Raw genomic sequence first — 21009 nt, forward strand, 5'->3', positions numbered from 1 at the left:
TTAATTTTTCTAAAAAAAAAACCAAAACCCTCTTTCTCCATGGAGGCCTTTTTTTTCTTACATTGATAGATTGTTGGTGGCTTGCCTCTCACACTAACTTATTTGGAGGAAAAAAAAAGTCTTCAGATGATCCTATTTGCCTAAGAAAAAAGTCTTCCAAATAGCTCTCTTTTTGCCAGCGTGAACAGCATGAACAGGGTTGGGTTGTTGCATAGTGAGAATTATTCCTTTCATTTTAAAGGAATCAGAGATATTTGGGACAAGCAAGAGCCCTGGTTACACATGATCAAAATAAGTAAATATTAGATTTGCTTTATGGAAAGGGTTGATTAAGTCTCCTGCTGAAGTCTGAGGACACTTTTTATTGTTCCATCATGATTTTGAAGGAAAGAGAGAAGTCAGCTTTGAAAAACTATGCTGATTTGGAGAAAATAAGAAGAATCTGAGGATCTCCTCTTTTCTGAATTCCTTCCTGCTGTTGGAGGTTCCCTAAAGCAAGTGGGTATGATGATGCTGTCAACTTGCAAACAGAAGTCAAAAGGAAATTCAAGCTTCTGTCAAGATTCATTCCAAATATAATAAAAAAGGAAGTGATTGAATCCCTTTTAAAGCTTTTGGATGGATTCTCTTGTGCTTTGGCTGTTCTCTGACTTTTTAAGGAATGGGGAACAAAAGCAAAATTGCACTCTCCCAGTTCATACCCATCTTAGCAGACACTCCAATATCTGCCACTTCCAATGGCTCCCTTTTCCACATCATCTTTTTTTCTTCTTACTTTCCTGCATTTTTCTTTCTTTTCCCTTTCTTAAAAAATTCACAAAGCTACCATCATCCAGTGCTCCGTGACATGAAGCATGCATGTTCTACATTTCAGTATATAAAATGAATCATGCTACCTGCCACTGCCTATCTATGTGACCTGTGGGCCTCAGCTTCCTCCTTTGCAATATAAGGACATTGAATAAAATCTGCAGTGCTTAAGCTATGTTCTATCACAGCGTTTCTCAACTTGGGCACTGTTGATACTTTAGGCTGGGTCATTGTTGTAGGAGACTCTCCTGTTCATTGTGGGACAGTTAGCATCAAGCTCAGCCTTTACCCATTAGGTGCCAGTAGTACAACTGTACTCCTCTTCCCTAGTTGTGGCAACCAATAAGGCCTCCTGTGGGGTGGGGGTGGGGGGATTCGCTAACTAAAGCGGTGGTTCTCAAACTTTGGTGAATATAGAACTCCTGGGGAATGTGGTAGAAACATGAAGGCCCATACATGATTTGACTTCAAGAAGCCAGGGCCTCTGTGTCTTTTACTAGTATTTGGATACACAACAAAATTAGAGAACCACTGTTCATGAGGAATCATACTGATGAAGTGAATCTCAAACTATGATTTCACACAAAGAACCTCAGGAACTTGTTAAGAGTTCAAGGAAGCAAGGGATTTGTTAGAAATGCACATTTTTAGGCTCAATTCTAGACTTAGGGAGTCAAAAATGCTGAGATGCTACCCGGGTGTCTAAGAATGGCTCAGGTAAAGAAAAAGTACATTCTTGGTACATCCAGCAAGATGTACAGAAGTATGAGAGACCCAAAGAGGATTGACTTTTTCAACACAGGTTGATGTAATTGGACAGAGCATTGTCTGGAATCAACTTCTCCATCCTGCATGGTTCTTACCACCTTATGGTCATAAACATGTGTTCTGATCCAGCCTTACAAGGCAGATCAGATTGTCCTCCTTGGGGAGCAGGTATCTGAGGGATGGCATATCTCAGACTCATCAATCCTCCATAGCACCTGAGGTCCTGACCCATAGACTTACTCTTTGGGCTATGGTATTCAATCTAGAGTGGTGGTTCTCAATCTTGGTTTTATCTTAGAGTTACTTAGGGAACTTAAAACCAACCAACCAACCAACCAACCAACCCAAAACTCAATGATGAGGACATACCCTAAACCAATTAAATCAGAATCTCCCTGAGAGCCAGATAGCAGTATTTTTGCCCTCTGCAGGTGATTCCAATGTTCAAGCAATTTTGAGGTGTCAACAAAATGCTTCTTATAAAGTCATGTAGGATTTGTATAGAGGGAAATAAGAAAGAAAGATATGTAAAAGGTTTGAAAACACATGGCCAGTTTTGGGGACCAGTAGGATGTTTGGTATGGCTAAAGACTCTAAGCTTTTGATTCTGTGCCAATATTAGTGCTTCCCCTGAGTTTTCCTGGATCCTTCCACTAGAAGCTAGCTTTGCAGGTTCTGCATTTCTATAGTACTTTGAATCTAATCTAACCTGTACCACATTCTACTGTTGCAGGGTTGCAGGGTTCTTGTCTCACAGATTTGAAGAATGAATTTCATGAACACAAAAGGGTAAAGTGAAGTGAAAGCTTATTAAGTGAGGGTGAGAACAGAAAAGAAAGAAAAAAAAGCTCTTCAGTTAGAAGGGTCTTGGAAGGCTTGCCACTGAGGGCTTTCATGGTCCCTCTTTTATAGAAAACTGAACAGGGAACCTGGTAAGTTTCTTGTCAATATCATGGTAGATTTATGAATGAGAGTATCCTGTCTATATTTAGAACCAACAAGGTGGACTTGTAACTATCATGAGAACAAACAAGGTGTTCCCTTCTCTCTGGTTAATATCTTGTGTATAACATTTCCCCACATCTCGGATTTGTGAGTCTCCTTAAGTAGCCCCCTGCAGGAGCCTAGTCATGTAGCCCTACCTGTCTCTCCTTACCTAGCCTTGCCTGTCCCTTACTAACTTGTGTTATAGTTCTATATGAAGTTTGTCTCCTATACAACATTGTGAGCTTCCAGGGATAAGAACCCTGGCTTATTCATCTCCCCCCTTCCCCTAGAATACCTAATTGAGAGTAGGCATCCAAAGATAGGAATTTAATTGACATTTATAAAATGATGTGGAAATGACACAGAATGTAGAAAGAATCTATAGCAAAGCCTCCTGGCACTTTATCCCCAGTCACAGGAGGACTTCCTAGCCTAGTGTGCTTCCAGAACCTTCCACAAGTGCACTGATAACTCTGGACTCTGAGTCTTATCTGAAAAGAGAGACAATCCCTAGAGAAAAAGTCTGGGTGGATGACCCAAGTGCAAATTCTGACATACTGAACATTCAAAGCATTCAGTACACACTCAGCTCCAAATTGGAGATTTTCCACCAGCGAGATGAGCCAGAATGAGTGAGGTTTGGTGGAGAAAAATAATAACAGCATGATTCTTTGGTGTCCCTTGGAATTACAAAGCCAAGGCTATTCATGGTCAGAGTGGTCAAATCCAACAAAATGAATGAAGGAATGAGCATAAAACTCTGGCAACCTCCTCAGCATACTGGGGATTCCACACGAAAGACTTTTTTTGAACATTCATATCAACTACATGAGAGGTGTGGCTCTTTCCCATCCCCCTTCCCCCTTGCTCACCATCCCAGTGGCCAAGGAGACTGGGGAAATTGCCACAGGCACTAGAACACAGGAATGCCTTCAGGAGGCAGGTTGGAGTCAAGGATCCAGTGAGTAAGCTGTCCGGAATCTGAGAGTTTGGAGCCAAGAACAGGAAAGGGGAACACTGTGGCTCAGAAGGTATTTATGGAAGAGGAGAAGCAGGGGAACAGGAAAGCCTCCAGCGAAAGTTGTGTTGGAGTCTGGTAGCCGATTCTTTCAGTATTCTCATCCCTCTTTATTTGCCTCTTTGTTTAGCTCTTAGAATAAGAATTTATATCTGAAAACCATTTGATGTGTTGGGACGTTTGTCTGTTGTAGGAATGAGGAAACGGGAGGCTCAGCCGCACAAGGTCACACAGTCGGTACACTAACAGACAGACTGTAAGGACAGTCTCACCTTCTTCCAAAGGTTCTCTAGGTCCTGTGATATGACCTGTGCACAGAAAGGTGGGCTATTTTGCTTCGCTCTTGCCCCTACCCCTGCTCCAGTGCAGACACACACCCCTGCAATGTGGGGTGCGAAGACAAGGGAGGGACCCTTCCTATGGGAAGGAGCAGCAAGCTTTTGATTCCATAGGCCCAGGATTGAGTAGTTCCCTTTGCCTTTTCACAGTTCTATACACGTGAACTCACCGCCGCCTTTCTTCTCAAGTCTCCGCACCTGGGCCAATTGGTCCCCTGGTGCTTTCCTCCCAGCCTGAGATGGAGCTTCAGTGCTTCCTCTGAAGGTGAAAGACTGCAAACTGCGGTCATGCACGAATTCCAGAAAATGATTAGAATCCTAACCTCACTAAGCCGGGTTTCCCTCCTCTCTATAAAGGGAGTATTCCCATCCATTCTGCCACGCGCAAGGGAGCCCACGTGGAAAGCTCTCGCCCCGGGCTGGCCTTAAGCGGCGCCCGCTCTCTGGCTGGCACTGGGCGGTGCGGCGCCTGGCGTGCGGGCGGCGAGGTTGGGGCCTGCAGGGCGCGCGCTGAGCGCCGGCGAGCGGCTCGCGGAGGCTCGGGCAGCAGGAGGAGCGTGTGAGCTGTGGGCGTCCCTTTAAGAGCGGCCGGCCGACCCGGCCTCCGCCTCTCAGTCCGCTGAGCGCCGGCGGTCACCTGGGGCTCGCGGGGCAGCCGGATCGCGGCGGGGCCGGCGCTCTCACCGCGGAGGTGGGAGACAGGGCCCTGACGCCAGGTGCCGGGAGCCGTCTTGGTGCGTGGCCGTCCCGCGCCTCTCCGCGCCGGAGGATGCGGGAGCGCATCTGGGCGCCGCCGCCGCCGCCGCTGCTGCTGCTGCTGCTGCTGCTGCTGCTGCTGCTGCTGCTCCCGCCGCCGCTGTGGGGCGGCCCCCCGGACAGCCCGCGCCCGGAGCCGCCGCGCGAGCCCGGGCCTCTGCAGCCCTTCGACCTGCTCTACGCTAGCGGCGTGTCCGCCTACTATAGCGAGGACTACGAGCAAGCGGTGCGCGACTTGGAAGCGGCGCTGCGCAGCCACCAGCGCCTGCGGGAGGTCCGAGCGCGCTGCGCCCGCCACTGCGCCGCGCGCCGCCCGCTCGCGCCCCCCGGCGCCAGCCCGGCGGCCGAGCTGCCTTTCTTCCGCGCGCTGCTGGAGCGGGCGCGCTGCTACCGCAGCTGCCAGACCCAGCGCCTCGGGGGCCCCGCGTCCCGCCACCGCGTCAGCGAGGATGTGCGCAGCGACTTCCAGCGCAGAGTGCCCTACAACTACCTGCAGCGGGCCTACATCAAGGTACGCAGAGCGCACAGCTAACGCCCCCTGCGACTCCGGGACGCGCTCTCGAGCCCTCCCCACCGCCCCAGTCCCCGAGCCGGCGCTCTGCTCATTAACCTTTCAGTGTGGGTCTCCTTGAACCTGTCCCATGTTTGTGCATGTAGGTATCTGGTGGCCCAGGCTCTGTAACAAACAGTAGGTGGAACCTGCGCAAGCCATTAGCTCCTTGGGCATCAACTTGTCTCTGGAAGAGGACTGCATTGATAAGATGATGCTTAAAGTACCCATTCAGCACTAATTTCTGAGGCTTTGGCGGAGCTGGGTCTAGTATAAGGTCTTCTTTTGCTCCATTTCTTGGTCTAACCTCATCCCCGTTTCTTTTCCTTCTCCACTCCCTCATCCCTCCTACACTTCAGTCTACACCTTTTTTCTGAAGTTTACAAGAGAACATCCTCATAAAGCAGAGTTAAAAGTTGACTTGCTCTGGACCAAATTTGTTATCCTCTATTCTCCCCTGCACCTACAGAACAGTAAAGATCAAAAGTTAAAGAGAAGGTGTAGTGGGAGAGGTGAATCTGTGTGAGGCAAACTCTCTAAAAGTATCTACCCAAGTGCTGATTTTGCCTCCTTTAGTAGAGGGCTTCTGATTTCTGGAGGTAAGTATTGGAGTGAGTTATTTGACATCAGATGCCCAGTACTGTCCTTTGGGTTTTATTTTGTGTGTGTGTTGGGGGGGGGGAATTCAACCTGCCTGAAGTTAGTGTCAGGAGGTACACGGTGTATATTGGTATTTTTGCAACTTTGAAGATCTATCTGGATGCTTCACAGAGAGAATTTAGTCTGTGTTTCTGGAAAATCCCCTCTCCCAATCCACGTTGCTCTGAACTTTTACTTTCTCCCCCAACCCCCACTTTCTGGCTTTTTATGTCAATAGATCAGTGTCTCCTCTACACCTGCTGAATTGGCAGCTTTGTGGGGTGCCCCCCCTTAGCTTTAGCCAGTAGACCAGGCTGTATTTCCAGGGTAGCAAAAATACACACCATGTACAGATCCACGGGCACACCATCCCACAAAGTCTGTGCTCTGGTGGGAAGGAGACTGGACATGTGCAGTCGTTTGTGGAGTTCAGGAAATCACAACTGAGACAAACTCTTAAGTCCCAGTGATAGGGCTGAGGGGCTGGGGCTCACTAGACTAATATTTTGGGTAAGAAATAAGGATCAAGCCTGAATCCTTTCCAGGATTTGTCTCCTGCTTGTTTTTGCCTCTTGATGAATTTGCTAAACCATGGATTAAGTATAAATCTGATCTTTTTTGGTTGAATGGCCTAATTTTTGGTGGTCTTAGAGCAATCAGTCAATAGCAGAGAGGGTGGAGACCTTAAGTACCTGACAGCAGAATATATCCTGAGCCAGTTCCCAGGATGGAACGTGGGTGGTCAAGTTTGGTCCCAATAGCCCAGTCTTCCCCGGAGTCACAGATGTGAGGTTGGCAGTCTTGCTGATAGTTCTGTCACACATCTTGGAGAGATTTTCCTTTTTCATTCTTCTCCAATCTTATAAAAATAAGTAACTATGAGGTAACTCTTAAAATGTGGGTTTCTTTAGTTCTGTAATTAAGCTCACATCACTGTTAATGTTACGTTGATCAGTCATTCTGCTTCAGTCCCCCGGTCGGAGGTCAAAGAAGGTGAAGCTATAGGTTTTAGATGCCTCAGAGTTTTACAGTGAATTGGTTATAGGAATTAGTCACTCATGGGCACCTCTGTGGGTGAACTGTTGGGTATGATCTCATGAACCAACGTAGTTTAAGAATTTCTCCCCCAAATATGTGAACCCATGTGCTAATTTCTGTTTGACCAGCAGTGTTTCTGAGAACAGAGCAAGTATCTTCTAATAAGCAAAGCTTCTTGCATCTACATAATTGATAATCTCTTAAGGAGGAATTAATTTGTATTTCTTTGGAAATTCATTTCTGATGGTTGAGTGTGTAGGAGTGTCTCCGTGAACGCATAAGAAGGTGTACCATGGTTCTTCCCTCCCCTCTCCCAAGAACTCCACAGTTTCAGTCTCTGCTTGGCTTCCTGGGAATTTTAATCATAAACACATGCACGTACGCACGCACCCATGCATGCAGATACCATCCTTTGAGAGTAAAATAAAACTCTCAAATAACAACAGAGTACTGTCAGGCTCTGACAAGTATGGATTCAGACGTGTTTGCTCCCTGGTGATAGAATGTGGAGTTCCCTGGATGTGCTCGGATATGAGCATGGCCCCTCATGTTGTTGAATTACTTTGGACCTCAGCGATCCCTTTTGCTCTTGAGAAGGATAATCCTGGGCCACTCCACAATGAGGAGTTTGCAGCCAGAATTCAAGCACCATGAATCCTATAATACAGTCAGAACTAGTGGGCTTCCTAGAGATAAGGAAGCACAGTTATTTTCATGTTAGGATCTACCAGCCGTAGAGGCTCTCAGGAGCTGCGCCTCCCCCGCCAGATCCCAGTTAGTGAGCCACTGATGGAAGCAGATCCTTTCTACTGGTGTGTTGGAGAGGAAGATGTATCGAGAATTATGAAATCCGAGTCCCGACAAGTTCCATTTCTCATTTCACTGATGAGGAAAGGGAGAGCTGGAGAGGGAAAGGGGCTCATTCAGTGTTGCGTATTTAAGGGCAGAGCCAACGTGATTTGATGAAATGAGCCCAGGAGTGATAGTTGGGAGTCTGGCTTTTGCCAATAACTGATGCCCATGGCTGTGCTGTGCCCACTGCCCCCACTGGGTCACCTCAGGTCCCAGGGAATGCTGCAGTCCCCAGGGCTATCCTTCGGCCAGATTTGGACAGCTCCAGGGATGAGTAGATCCTTGTCCTGTGGTGTTACAGACACTCACTGCGTTTATCTTAAGCTCTGCTCTGTAGAATATTCCTTGAGAGCCGGCATGTTGAGAATTTGGACAGCTATGAGGCAGTGGTCCTCCTTGGTTCCTAGCCCTGCCTTTCTGTTTAAACACAGGGTGAGACTCTTAAAACCTCGATTTTTATCATTTCAGATTGTATGATATAACTCATGCATGATTCATAGCCCAAAGCCCAAGATAGAACTTTCATCATCGTATTCTCTGCTCAGAAACCTTCAGTGGTTTCTCCTTGCTGCCTTATAAAGCCCACATAGCTGAATGCAGCATCCACAACCTGGCTCCCCCTTAGCTTTCCTGGCGCTGTCTCCCTGACTCACCACCCTCCCGCCAGAGGGAACATGGCTGTTTGGTCTTCTGTACCTGATACTTTTGCCTACCTGGGTTTTGTTTATTCTCTGGGAGGCAGGTGGGCTCTGGCATGAAATTTACCTCCTCAGGCTCTGGCTGTGTGACCGTGAACACATTACATGAACTTTCTGAGGTTTGCTTCCTCCATGTGCAACATGGGGAGATAATAGGACCTACTTGACTGGCTTAGGTGAGATTTAAGAGATTTATGTAAGGTACTCAGGACAGGGCCTAGTTCTCAAAAAACACTGAAGACCTGTTTCTTCTTATTAATGGTTATAACAATAGATTTTTCCTCCTCCTGCTGTACATGTTCAAATGGTAACTATCCTAACACAAATATACCTGTTTCTGTAAGGCCCTCCTTCACGCCCTCTGCAACTCCCACGAGAACACCCTTTCAGCCTCCTTTGAATGTCCACAGCAAGGAATCTCTTCCTCTCATAACATGTTTCATTTTTAACTTTGTTTTTTGAGAATTCATGTATTTGCCTATCACTTACGTGAGCTCCTTGACATCAAAGAACTTACTCACTTTTGTATCTACCAAAGTGGGAGTTTCCAGATCGGGATGATTATTAGATGATTATTATTAATCATCTGGGCATGAAAAATATGATTTAAAATTAGAGATTTAGGTACCATAGGTATGAGTTGGTCCTCAGCATCTATACTCCCCCAGATATCTAAAACAGAGAGCGGTAGCAGTAAAAGCTCAGTGTATGTTTGTTGAATGAATAATAGTTTGGTTTCTTGTGTATGAAATATTGTGGAGAAAGGTCTCTGAGTGGTGGCAGGAGGTGTTCTCACACTAGTTATTTGGTTTCCTGGCTGGTCAGACATGGGAGAAACTTAAAGAAAGACTAGATTCCTTGACTTCTCACTCTTTTCTACCTGTAAGTTCTGGCTGATGTTGTAGAACTCTGTTCCTTTCCCCTCCATCTTTCTTTCCAATTTAATTATTATTTAACATTGTGCTTCAGAAAACCCTGGACACATTGTGCCTGCTTTATGTACATTTGTTGAATTTAAACAAATGTAAAAAGAGTTTTTTCCCTTATCTCTGTGCTTGATCACCAGGAATACTTGGGACAGTGACTGTTTTTCTCCCACTGTTCCCAGCCATTCAATAAAAAAAACACAAAAAACAAAAAGCGAAAAACGACTGGCGCTTATTTATTTTTTTTTACTTAGAACTGGTTTGCCCCTGCCTGTTTTGTTTCTGAGTTGGTGCTTTGGGCCATTTGACCTTTGTTTTTCTTCTCAGGATTAAGGGGGTGGGGGGGGGGAGAAAAGGAAATAGCAATTAAGTTAGGCAATCCTATCTCCCTCCTGAAGTCGTCTCCCTAAACTCCCTTTTTCTTGACCATAATCTATTTTATTAGTGGTTTCTAGAAAAGAAAACTCAAGGAACGTTCTCACTTTTAATTGTTTTATCAACTTCTTTTTCTTTCTAGATGAATGCCTTAACAAAACAAAAAGTGGAAACCCTAGGTCACAACTGTTAGTTCAGAATAAAAACCTTTTTTTGTATCCCATTTTCAAATCTTTTTTTTATTTATGGGTAGACTATGTACATTTTATCCCCAAATTATATCAAATAAGAAGTTGACTTTATGTTTTCTTGAAATAGCTGAAATAGCTGTTCTGAAATTATCCGAGGGATTATTTCCTCGGGGATGAGGCTTTCTTTTTTGTCCCACAATTGAGACTTTTTTTATGCTTGAGTCATCAAAATCCACTAGTACCATCTTTCTGTCTCATTTCTTGGGATGGAAACATGGGAGATTGTTTGTCTAGCAGCTTTTAGGTCTTGTGAGCCAAGGAATCAGAACCTTAGTTATCTCCCGGAGGGGGCTGGCCATTTGGAGGCCTTGTCAGCTCTTCAGTGGTCATCCATTGAGATTACAAATAGTACGTGCCACAGAAGCTTTAAAATTCAATTTGATGAGAGTAGCAAGTGCTTATAAATTTTCTCCTTAGTCGGGTGAATCAGGGATTCCTTTACAGGTTTTAATAAAGGAAAGCAATAAATTGTCTCTCTTCACAGATCCCATCTCTGAGAATCCAGTGTATTCTGTCGCTAATGTCATTTGCTCACTGATAAACTCCAAAGGGATAGCTGTGTGGAATTCTTTTGGGAATGTTTAATAAAATGTCAGCTTGCTTCATGAGGGCATCTTGACACGTTCTGAAAGGTGGGTGGGTTCACCTAAAATGAAAATTTGCTATAATAATAGTTCCTTTGTATTGCCAAGGAATTGAGTAAACTGGATTTCGTAGAATCACTTACGCATCTTAGAGCTGGGAGAGAGGGATAAATATTTTGCTCAAGAAATGTGGTGTAGCAAGGGCGACAAGTACTATTGATTGGAACTATATAATGCTACAGCTTGAAGGACCCTCAGCGATCATGGAGTCCGTCCCTGTCACTTAATAGCTGATGACACTGGCCTCAGTTTCTATGACAAATCAAGAAGGGTCAGTAGGTGGAGCTGAGTGCAGAAGGTAAGTGTTCTAATTTATGGCCAGTGTTCTTTCCAGACTCTATGCAATGGGCATGGCTACCTCCCAAAGGGCGGTCTGGTGAATCAATGGTGTAGCCGAGACCTGAAGTGGACCTACTGCCTTCAGAGACGGAGCAGACACAAGACAGAGCAGACACTGGACTGCCCTGCCCACCCTGCATTTTCATTCACATGATACATAGGCCACTCAGCCAAGAGTCATAGTTGTCTGGTGGAAAATTTTGCATTTCTCATTAGGAAAAATAATTTCTCCTGTCCTTTTTTTCCATTCAGCTTTTCTCCTATAATTCTTTTTCTGTCCTTTTATCCATCCCTCCTTTCCTGCTGTCTGACTTCCTAGCTATGTAATTTCCATGAGAGCTAACCCTCACTTGCCAAATGGCCCAAACACATCTTTAAAAAAATGATTTGGTATGCTTTTGTGCTGAGTGTATGATTTTTGGTTTTCAAGACTGAGGAGGGTTACAGACTATTGTTGGAAGAAGCTGGCTTCACTTGACCACACCCCTTTCTGCTTTACATTGTTTTCTATACTTATTTCTCTTTCTGCCTCTCTTCCCTGATTCCTTGTCCTGTCGGTGATCCATACAGTGCAATCACATCTGAAAAGGAGAAGGTTGAGGGGGTTGATAGAGGAGAGAGAAAGGCAGGTAGTGGTAGAGGTCATACCAGGTTTCTGGCTCTAATTAAATGAAGGCCATAGAGACTCTTGTTTAATTCGATACACAGACATTGGCATCTAGTTCTATGAAACTTTTTAAATGTCTCTTTCCCTCATATGTCTCATGCAAGACTTGGGCGTATGTTGGGAAGATGTACCTATCCCCTCGTAGCTCCCTATCTTTCTGCAGCTGCTCACTGCCACATTCATGGAACATCAATGTTCCAACCATCCCATTTTATAGATGGGAAAATAGAGCCTGAAGGAGAATCAAATTGTCCAAATTTATCCAGCAATTTAATGGAAGAGCCAGGATTAGAATCCAAGAACCCTGAGTCCCACCTCTGTGACATTGCTGATGACCACTGTTTGTATGTAAGACTCACACTGAGAACACAAACTCAACCAAATTAAAGTGAAACACATCATTTGCTAAATGGAATAAACCTGGAAAATAAAGCTCCCTTATGCAGTGTTATTCCCTGAACTATTATTCTGCCTACTTCTGAGAAAAAACTCAGGAATAGAAACCTGGGTTAATGCTCTTCCCCAATAAGCCTAATGAAAATGAATGAGGTGAAAACTCTTCTTTGGAAGGGAAATGAAGGAATAAGTGAGAGAGAGAGACAGACCCAAGATGTCAGATTTTCCAGGAGTTCAGGGGTATCAGAATGATCCTACTGGAATTCATTATCTGCAAAGAGTGGATTCAGTTTTTGTGCAAGTAATGGGATACTGTTGAGGATTGCAGTGTAATTAGACTGGAACTCAGGAAGGGTCTGGAGAAAAGCAAGAGATATGATGAAGTAAATAAATCCAAAGCAAAACAGAGAAACTGTTAACAAACCTTCAATCACAGAAATGTTAAGTGAGCCAATTTTGATTTATTTTTCCTGCTTGAATGCTAAATTTTTTAGCTCTTACTCTGCCAAGATCAATAGGCTTGCGTGAAGAAATCAACACATAATTAGGACTCCAGACACAGTGAATTACCTTAAAACCAGATTTGGCTCTTTTTAAAAGAATGACCTCAAATTATGGTATCAAAGACTAACCCAGAAGACCATACTGATTATTTCCCCACTGAAGCAAGAGCTATTTCTTAATAATATTTTTTAGATTGAATCCAGGATCAACTATCAGCATCTGATTCTAGTATATGGCATTTAGAAATGGCACCAGGGAAAGAGACCTTCACAGTCAATCATTGTTTCTATAGGATTGCCAAGGACTCACTAATGCCGTGGAGCCCGCAGGGTTTCAGTAGACATTTAAGCTGGAGTTTCCAAATCTTGGCTTATTGATATTTTGGGATGAATAATTCTTTATTGTGATGAGCTGTCCTGTGCATTTTGGGATGGCAGCGTCCATGGTCTTTGCCTACGAGATAGCAGTAGCAGCACACTCAAGCCCTCCCAGCTGTGACAAAAATGTCTTCATACATTGCAAAATACCTCATGGGGGTCAAAATCACTGCACACCTAGAACCACTGATTTAAATATTTAGCCATATTTTAGGTAAGTAGACATTAAGGTGAGACAAGTCTAAATCAAGTTTTTGGCAATATAGGCTAGATAGCAATGTGCTCACTGACCAGGATATTTATGAAAATGACAATGTTTGGCTATAATTTGACACCTTTTATGAGGGGAAACCCATTGGAAATAGAGCTGCTTTCTCCAAGATGCAAATCACTGGGCTTATTTCCAATAGCTAGCCCTCCCCTGTGGGTGCACTAATTCAGCTTGTATCTTGTATCACTGAATGTGATAGGACAGGTTGCTTTAGCAATACAAACTAACACTTTTTAGTTCTAAACTCCAGACTCCAGAATTAACATATGTCTATTTCTACTTGGAGTGTACCCAAATGTAATCATTTAAAAGTAATTCACTGCAACTCTTAGTTTTCTTGGGGTTAGCTCTGTGTCACACGTACTCTTAGAGAATAGCTTGACTCAAACCCTAAATAGAAGTCTGAAAAGTGGGGAATATAAATAAGAGGGTGTCAGAGGAAAGAAGAAATGACATAGAGATTGAGACAGAGAGTCAGAGGGTGTCTCAGTCTGTTCGGGCTGCTGTAAGAGAGCACCACAAGCTGGGTGGCTTATAAACAGCAAACATTTCTCTCCCGGTTCTGGAGGCTGCGAGGCCAACATCCTGGCACCCGTGGATTCAATGTCTGGTGAGAGTCCTGCTTTGCTGTAACCTCACATGGCGGAAGGGGCCAGGAAGATTTCTAGGATCACTAATACACTATAAGGTCACTAATCCCATATATGAGGACTCTGCCTTCACGACCTAATCACCTCCCAAATGCCCACCTCCTGACACCATCACCTTGGGGACTAGGTTTCAACATAAGAGTTTCAGGAGGACACAAACATTCAGACCCCACCGAAGGGAGATACAGAGACAAAGGGAGAAAGATGGAGAGAGGAAAACAGTTAAGTAAGGGAAAACAAGAGCGATGAAATCAAAAGTCCAGGCAGAGTCCCCCATGTGAAAGGATGCTGTATGAAGCAACATGTGGGTGTCACACGCTGACACCATGCAGTCCTAAAACCAATCATTTGGAAACATACTGGTTGTTCTTCAGTCCTGCAATGCTATAGGCCCCATTCTCAGTAAAGCCATTTCTGCTTTGAGCCTAGGGTAGAAGGGCCGCTCATTTCCTCAGTGACACAGAGAAGGAAGGCATCCCTTTGGGGGAGATTCTACATGCACAGCACTGAATAATCACCAAATGATATGATCCCCTTCAAATAAATAAATGCCACAGGAAACCAAACAAAAAAGAGAGTCTTATTAAAAATGTTCACTTTTAATTTATGTGAAACTACACTGGTTTCCCAATCAGCAATTAAAGAATTTTCCAAGCTCTGCGAGGAGATGTGAAGATGAATAAAACATCTTCTCTACCTTCAAATAGGTCACAGTTCATTGAGGGAAATTGGTGTGTATCCAGTTACAGTGTGAATCCCTCAGAGGAGAAACATGATACTCCTATGTGATTATGTGGGAGCAGTTCAGGGATGTTCTGTATCAGAGCGATGGAATAGTTAGGAGAAAAGACAGAACTTAAAGATCTGTGGCATGTGAGGAATACCATTTAAGAAAGACTGGTGATTTAAACTTTGAGATAGGAAAACAGGACTGCACAAGAAAAACTATTGGAAGCAGAGTTGGTAGAAAAGCTGGAGAATTAATTGAATCCAGAGTACCGGTTGTTTTAAGAATACATTTGATTGATCATAGGTTTTAAAAGAATGTGTGCTGGTCTGAGGCTTGAAAAAAATCAATATATGGTAATACACAAAATGCTACCTTTTAGGAAATTTTACTAATAATTGCAGTTATAAAATACACTGCCTCAAGGCTAAGTCCAAGTGAATTGCGGTTTCCACTTGAGGTTTCTTTGAAATCCTAGGGTAACTCAACCTTCCATTTTATGCTGTGCCAAGTTACTCACTGTCTTTATGATTCCGTGTCTATCTCTGTGGAAAGATAATAAAATTATCTTAAAAAACCCCACCAAAACCAAACATTGGACTTAGCTTTGAGACAGTATATTTTATAACTATAATTCTTAGTAATAATAGATATTATTGATTTACTGTTACTTTGTTTCAGGTATTATGCTAAAAGTTTTACAAAATTTTTCCCATCCAATTCTCATGATAACCCTAATACAGATCTTAGTAAGGTTGACTCTTGAACAACATGGGGGTTAAGTGCACCGACCCCCACATGGTTGAAAATCCTCATACAACTTTTGACCCCCCCAACAACTTTACTAATAGTTTACTGTTGTCCTGAAGACTTACCAATAGCTTAGTCAATTAGCACAGATCTTGTATGTTACATGCATTATATACTGTATTCTTAAAGTAAGCTAGAGAAAATATTATTAAGAAAATCATAAGGAAGAAGGGTGGGTTAAGGGGTGGCTCAGGGGGTTAAGCGTCTGACTCTTGGTTTCTGCTCAGGTTATGATCTCAGGGTCCTGAGATTGAGCCTGTGTGGGGCTTCCTGCTCAGCGGGGAGTCTACTCAGGATTCTCCCTCTCCCTCTGCCCCTCTCTGGTGCGCGCTCTCTCTCTCCCTTTAATAAATCTTTGAAAAAAAGAAAAATTAATAAGGAAGATAAAATATACTGTGCTGTATAATTCTATGCTGTATTTACTGGAAAAAAAAACATCTTTGTGTAAGTGGACTTGCACGGCTCAAACCTATGTTGTTCAGTAGTTAAGTGTGTAATTGTCATTTTGCTACAGGGACAGTGAAGCTAAAAGGTTAAATAATATGTCTGAGAACATACAGCTAGTCCAACGTAACGGAGTCAGAATCTGAACACAGGTTTTTCTGATGACAAAATCTGAGTTCTCATGTACTTCTCAATGGCTGGCGTTTTGGCATCAAATGGACCTATGTTCAGAAAGTCCTGCCTGTTATGCATTGTGTGACCCTGGGAAAGCTCATCTAGATGAACCTGAGTTTCTTATCTGGAAAATGGGATAGTCATACCTACTTTACTGGGCTCTCATGAGAGGTTATTAATGAAAGTTTGTGGGCTTACCTAGGTTGACACTGACACAAAAGTACTTATTCTCTGCCTCTTGGCATCTGAGCAGAAGGCAAACTTGTGAGGGAAGGTGAAAGACAAAAGAAAAGTTAAGCCAATATATCATGATAAACTGAGATGATAGTTACACATACAGTAGGTTCAGAAAACCTTGAGGCACAAAAAACCAGAACCTGACCTGCTCAGTTTGAGCTATGGGCTTCAGGTTCCATTCTCTATACAGTGGAGCACAGCCTCCTTTCACCACTGGGCTAAAACAAAAATCATCCTCTGACCGGACACTTGGGACTGTGTTGCAAAAAGTCCTTTTGCTCTCTTCCCCACTGCATTTTCTGAGCCTTTGATTTCACAATTTCCTTGAGATTGTGGCCTCTTCTTTGTATTTTTCCAAAAAAATTGACTCTGTTCAAACGCATTCCAAACCTTCTCTGTTTCCTATTAGGAGATAAAATCTCTTCCCACAGTCCAACACATCTTGGGAATTTTAAGCCCCTGTAAGCCTCTTCCCCACCCTGATCTTGAGTACCCCTGGGGGATGGCCTAGGTTTGGGAATCCAAAAGAACATCTCTTTATCCCAGACACCAAAAATGTGACTGCCTCTTATATAACAGTCAGGTGAGTAGGCGAGTAGCTCAAGTAACAATGGGGAGGGTGATTAATCTAGGATCAAGCAGTTTAGGCCCGATCTCTAGTTTATATTTTTTAAGATTTTATTTAAAATCTTAAAATTTAAGCGAGAGGGGCACCTGGGTGGCTTGGTCGTTAAGCGTCTGCCTTCCGCTCAGTTCATGATCCCAGAGTCCTGGGATCGAGCCCCGCATCGGGCTCCCTGCTCAGTGGGAAGCCTCCTTCTCCTTCTCCTTCTCCCACTCCCCCTGCTTGTGTTCCCTCTCTCACTATGTCTCTCTCTGTCAAATAAATAAATTAAATCGTTTAAAAAAATAAAATTTAAGCGAGAGAGAGGTGGGGGGGGGAAGAGAGCACAAGCAGGAGGAGCGGCAGAGACTCCCTGCTGAGCAGAGCCCGATGTGGGGCTCAGATCCCGGGACCCCGAGATCATGACCTGAGCTGAAGTCAGGTGCTCAGCTGACTGTGCCCCTAGGTGCCCTGGCTCTATCTCTAGTTTTATCACTAATGTTTCTCTCTAGGCCTCGAGGTGTCCTTTTGGACAAGGGCAACATTGGACCAGATGGCTTATAAGAGCTGGTTTCTCTCTGCCAGCCAGAGATTCTAAAATACTTTAGTGGACTGGCACAGTGATAGCATCCACCTGTGGAAAAGAAGAAAGTGATGAGATTCTAATGGAATATAATATAGAATGAGATACCAGGAGTTTGAAAGGTCACAGGGAAGTAAGTCCTTCCCAGTGTGTCTGATGCTAGTCCTCATCTTTAGATGGTCAATCACTGCAAAGCAGAACCTGAGAGAAAGTCATGCTAGTATTAATGTGGTGGTGCTCTAAGAGTTGGTAGAGTATGTTCAGGAAGGACAAAGATAGATAAAAGACTCAAAACTATGTTTTATAAGAGAAAAATTGAAATAGGGATGAAAAGGCTAAAGAAAAAAGGTTTTAGAAAGATCATTATCTGAGACCATTATTGTTGATCTTTATGGCACCGATGATCTTTATGGCACCGAGGAACTGAAGAACTAGGCCCATGTAACAGAATTTACAGAGAACTAGATCTTGGCTCAAACACAGAAGACTTTCCTAACACTAAGAGCTATCCAGATATAATTGGGAGCCCCAGGAGAAAGTGTTTGAACACAAGTCTGACAAATGCTTCATGGGGTGGCCGCATTTAAGGGTCAAGCACTGAAGTGATATTGAGATAGATAAGATTTAACACTTTTTTCCAATCCAGAGTTAATAAGACTCCATGATCTTATGAAATGAAAATTTGTCTTATACCCACAGATGGGCAATCATTAAATACTTTTTCATTAGAGAAGTCCTACATCCCTTTTTCTGTCCTGCTTCTTATTTCTGGTTAATGTAATCATAGACTAGGATCACCAGCACATTCCCTATAAATAACTTATATAATGTGAAAAAGGAAAGAGAAAAAACAAAACCAAACAATACCAAGCCTTAAAACACCCATGGGAACACATACTGGTGGGATATTTAGTAGTAACAGTATCCACATGTATATTCCACATCAGTTCTCTGATTTCGGGCTCAGGTGTCTCTGAGGTAACATCTAAAGAGCATTGAGTTGCAGTTACAGAGTACCACTGAAAGTTTTTGAATTGTATGTATAACAATGGATCACAACATCCATGCTTAAGAACTGAAGGCGGGTACTCCTGTCTTAGCACGTGCCTCACAGTATACTCAGAAAACCCAGTTTCATTTACAGAGCCTTTGCAGTGCTATTCGAATTTGCTTCACTTCCATGCTATCCAGAAGCCTGTCTGAAAACCTGGCCATATTCCACACTGTACTTTCAGTTCCCAAACCTTTGCCAGTGTTACTTTTCATCAGTTTCCTATGTCAGTTGCTATGGGGTCTGCCCAGGACTGCCTATTTAAGAATACTTAAAGATATGGTAAGTGTTCTTAAATATTTATAGAATCCCTCTGTCTGCCTCCCTCCTCCCTGAAATGTCTCCCTTACTGTCTAGATGGGAGGGGAAATCATGCCTGTTAATCCTGGGGAAGAGGGGAGTGGAAGTCCCGGCTCTCTGTTCATCTGTTCAACCAGCTGACCATTGGGGGGGGGGGTGCATGGTGTTTTTCCCCTTGTTGTTTGGCTGAAGTAGGACACTTACTGTCACAAACATTTCTATTCTGTTACGCCTAACGTTTCTGGTCCTTGAATTAGAGCATGCTTTTGGGGGCTTTTTTTGTCTGCCCCCATTGGCATTTCCAGGTTGTAGGCTTCTCCAGAGTCCAATCTGGGATATTTGGGAGACAAAAAGAAAATCCATAAAATTCACTATTATGTTCAAGTGCTATGTCCCTAGCCAGTCCACCTTCTTCATCCCACCTTTCAGTCTTCCTGTGTTGGTTCGTTACACTATGCCCAGAATTTTTAGGTGTAATTAAGGGGAGATCTATGGAGAAATGAGTTTATTCCATCTTGTTCAGAACCAGATGTCTCCATGCAGACTCTTTAAGTGATCTTTAAATTATCATGATGATGGTGAATACAATTTGGAATGGGCCTGATTTCAAGACTTTGGCAGAGCTGTTACCAATCCTTTACTGCAAGAAACTACAGAGGAGTCTTCCTGATCTCTGACAAAAGCCTTTAGTCAACCTTCTTCCACCAACACTAAATCAAACCTAAGTAAATCAACTGGACTGTGCCACTGTTCATTGTTAGGAGTATTCTTTCCTACTCCTGCTTTCAAAAGTCCTGCTCATAAAAAAGTCCCAGCACTTTTGGTGAGTTGCCACTAGCCTGCCCTTTCACTTATTTATAGGTCCCTAGAGCAGACCCCTCTGGAACACCGTGATTTTACTGTTCACAAATATGTAAATATTTGATCATCCTGGTCTATTCTCCCAATAGGATACGTAATAAAGATTTGCCTAATAGGTTATATATGGGAAACCAATTTACATAGGACTTAAAATAAGAAAAAAAATGCTCCTAAGTGATGATCCCCTCTTCTCTTTCCCATTGTCCCAGAGTAAATATTGCATTACCATAATTAATACCTCCCTTGTCCTACAGATTGTTACATCTGAGTCTTTGACCTAGATGTTGATGCATAGCTGATATTACTGCTTGATTCTTTGTACTTGGTCCAACTTTATACATCAATTTAAGATTAATGACATGAAGAAACAAGATTAATAGCATGAAGCTGGGTGTGATGCTTTGGAAACAGTACTAGAGGATGGATTTGGAATGCTGTGGCTCTTAATTATAAGATGCCGTATGGCTATATGATGATGAACTCCCCCTTTCTTGCCCTCAGTTTCCTCATTTATAAAATGAGGTGATTGAAATGTATAACCTTGAAATCTCTGCCAGCTTTAGTATAGTTTAGTGTTTGGCAGGATATTTCCTCTGATAAACAAAGTCATTACATGTCACTAAATTGTGGAACTTCCAGCAATTAATTGTTTGCTCCTTGATTTGGTCTTAATAAATCCTAGCATCTTACTCTCAACATGAAAAACTTTGATATTTAGTTAAAATGGTAGGCTTAGGCAATATAAAATACTGAATATTAGAAAGTCAAGTGGGCAAGCCCTTTGGAATCATAGAAATAGGCCTTTGTAGTAGAATCAGCGTCCTGAAGAAATATTTTGACCCAACACTCAGTTCAAAAACGGTATCTCTTTTCTCTAACTCCAGTATTAGAAAAAATGTTGTATTTGCTATACAGTTCTATAGACTCCCCTCTGAAATTCTGTAACCTAATAGTTAAGATTCAATTTTATTTACCATTTTCATTTGATTAGTAGCCCAAGATTAACTCGACCCTGGTATCATTTAAAACCTTAAATGGCACACAGTCTGATTATAAACAATAGATTAATTCCATAGATCCCTGAAAAAGACTTTAACTTCTTTGAAACTCAGTTTCCCTTTCTGTAAAATGGGGATACTACTAATGTTCTGTCTGTGGAACAGATTTACTCTTAGGGTTGAGGAAAGTATTTTGAAAGTATTCAAGTTCTATACAAATGTACAAGCAAGGTCATTTTTTTTTAAAGATTTTATTTATTTGAGAGAGAGACAGTGACAGAGATAGTGAGAGAGAGCACAAGCACAAGGGAGGAGAGCGAGAAACAGGCTCCCGCTGAGCAGGGAGTCCGACGCAGGGCTGGATCC

The 21009-nt window shown here is 43.1% G+C and overlaps 1 protein-coding gene across 2 annotated transcripts in view; it reads left to right on the forward strand.

The window, feature by feature from the left end:
* Positions 1-648: 648 nt before the first annotated feature.
* Positions 649-21009, forward strand: part of P3H2 (prolyl 3-hydroxylase 2) — a 165342-nt gene continuing 144981 nt past the window's right edge. Inside the window, exon 1 of one of the 2 annotated variants that reach the window (XM_036107944.2) lies at positions 649-5188. In XM_036107944.2, the coding sequence (XP_035963837.2) occupies positions 4691-5188 (498 nt within the window). In that variant the 5' untranslated portion in view covers positions 649-4690. The remainder of the gene's footprint in view (positions 5189-21009) is intronic. The other variant, XM_078068016.1, reaches the window with a different exon arrangement.

Source organism: Halichoerus grypus, chromosome 1 (genome assembly GCF_964656455.1).
Source record: "Halichoerus grypus chromosome 1, mHalGry1.hap1.1, whole genome shotgun sequence".
NCBI lineage: Eukaryota > Metazoa > Chordata > Mammalia > Carnivora > Phocidae > Halichoerus > Halichoerus grypus.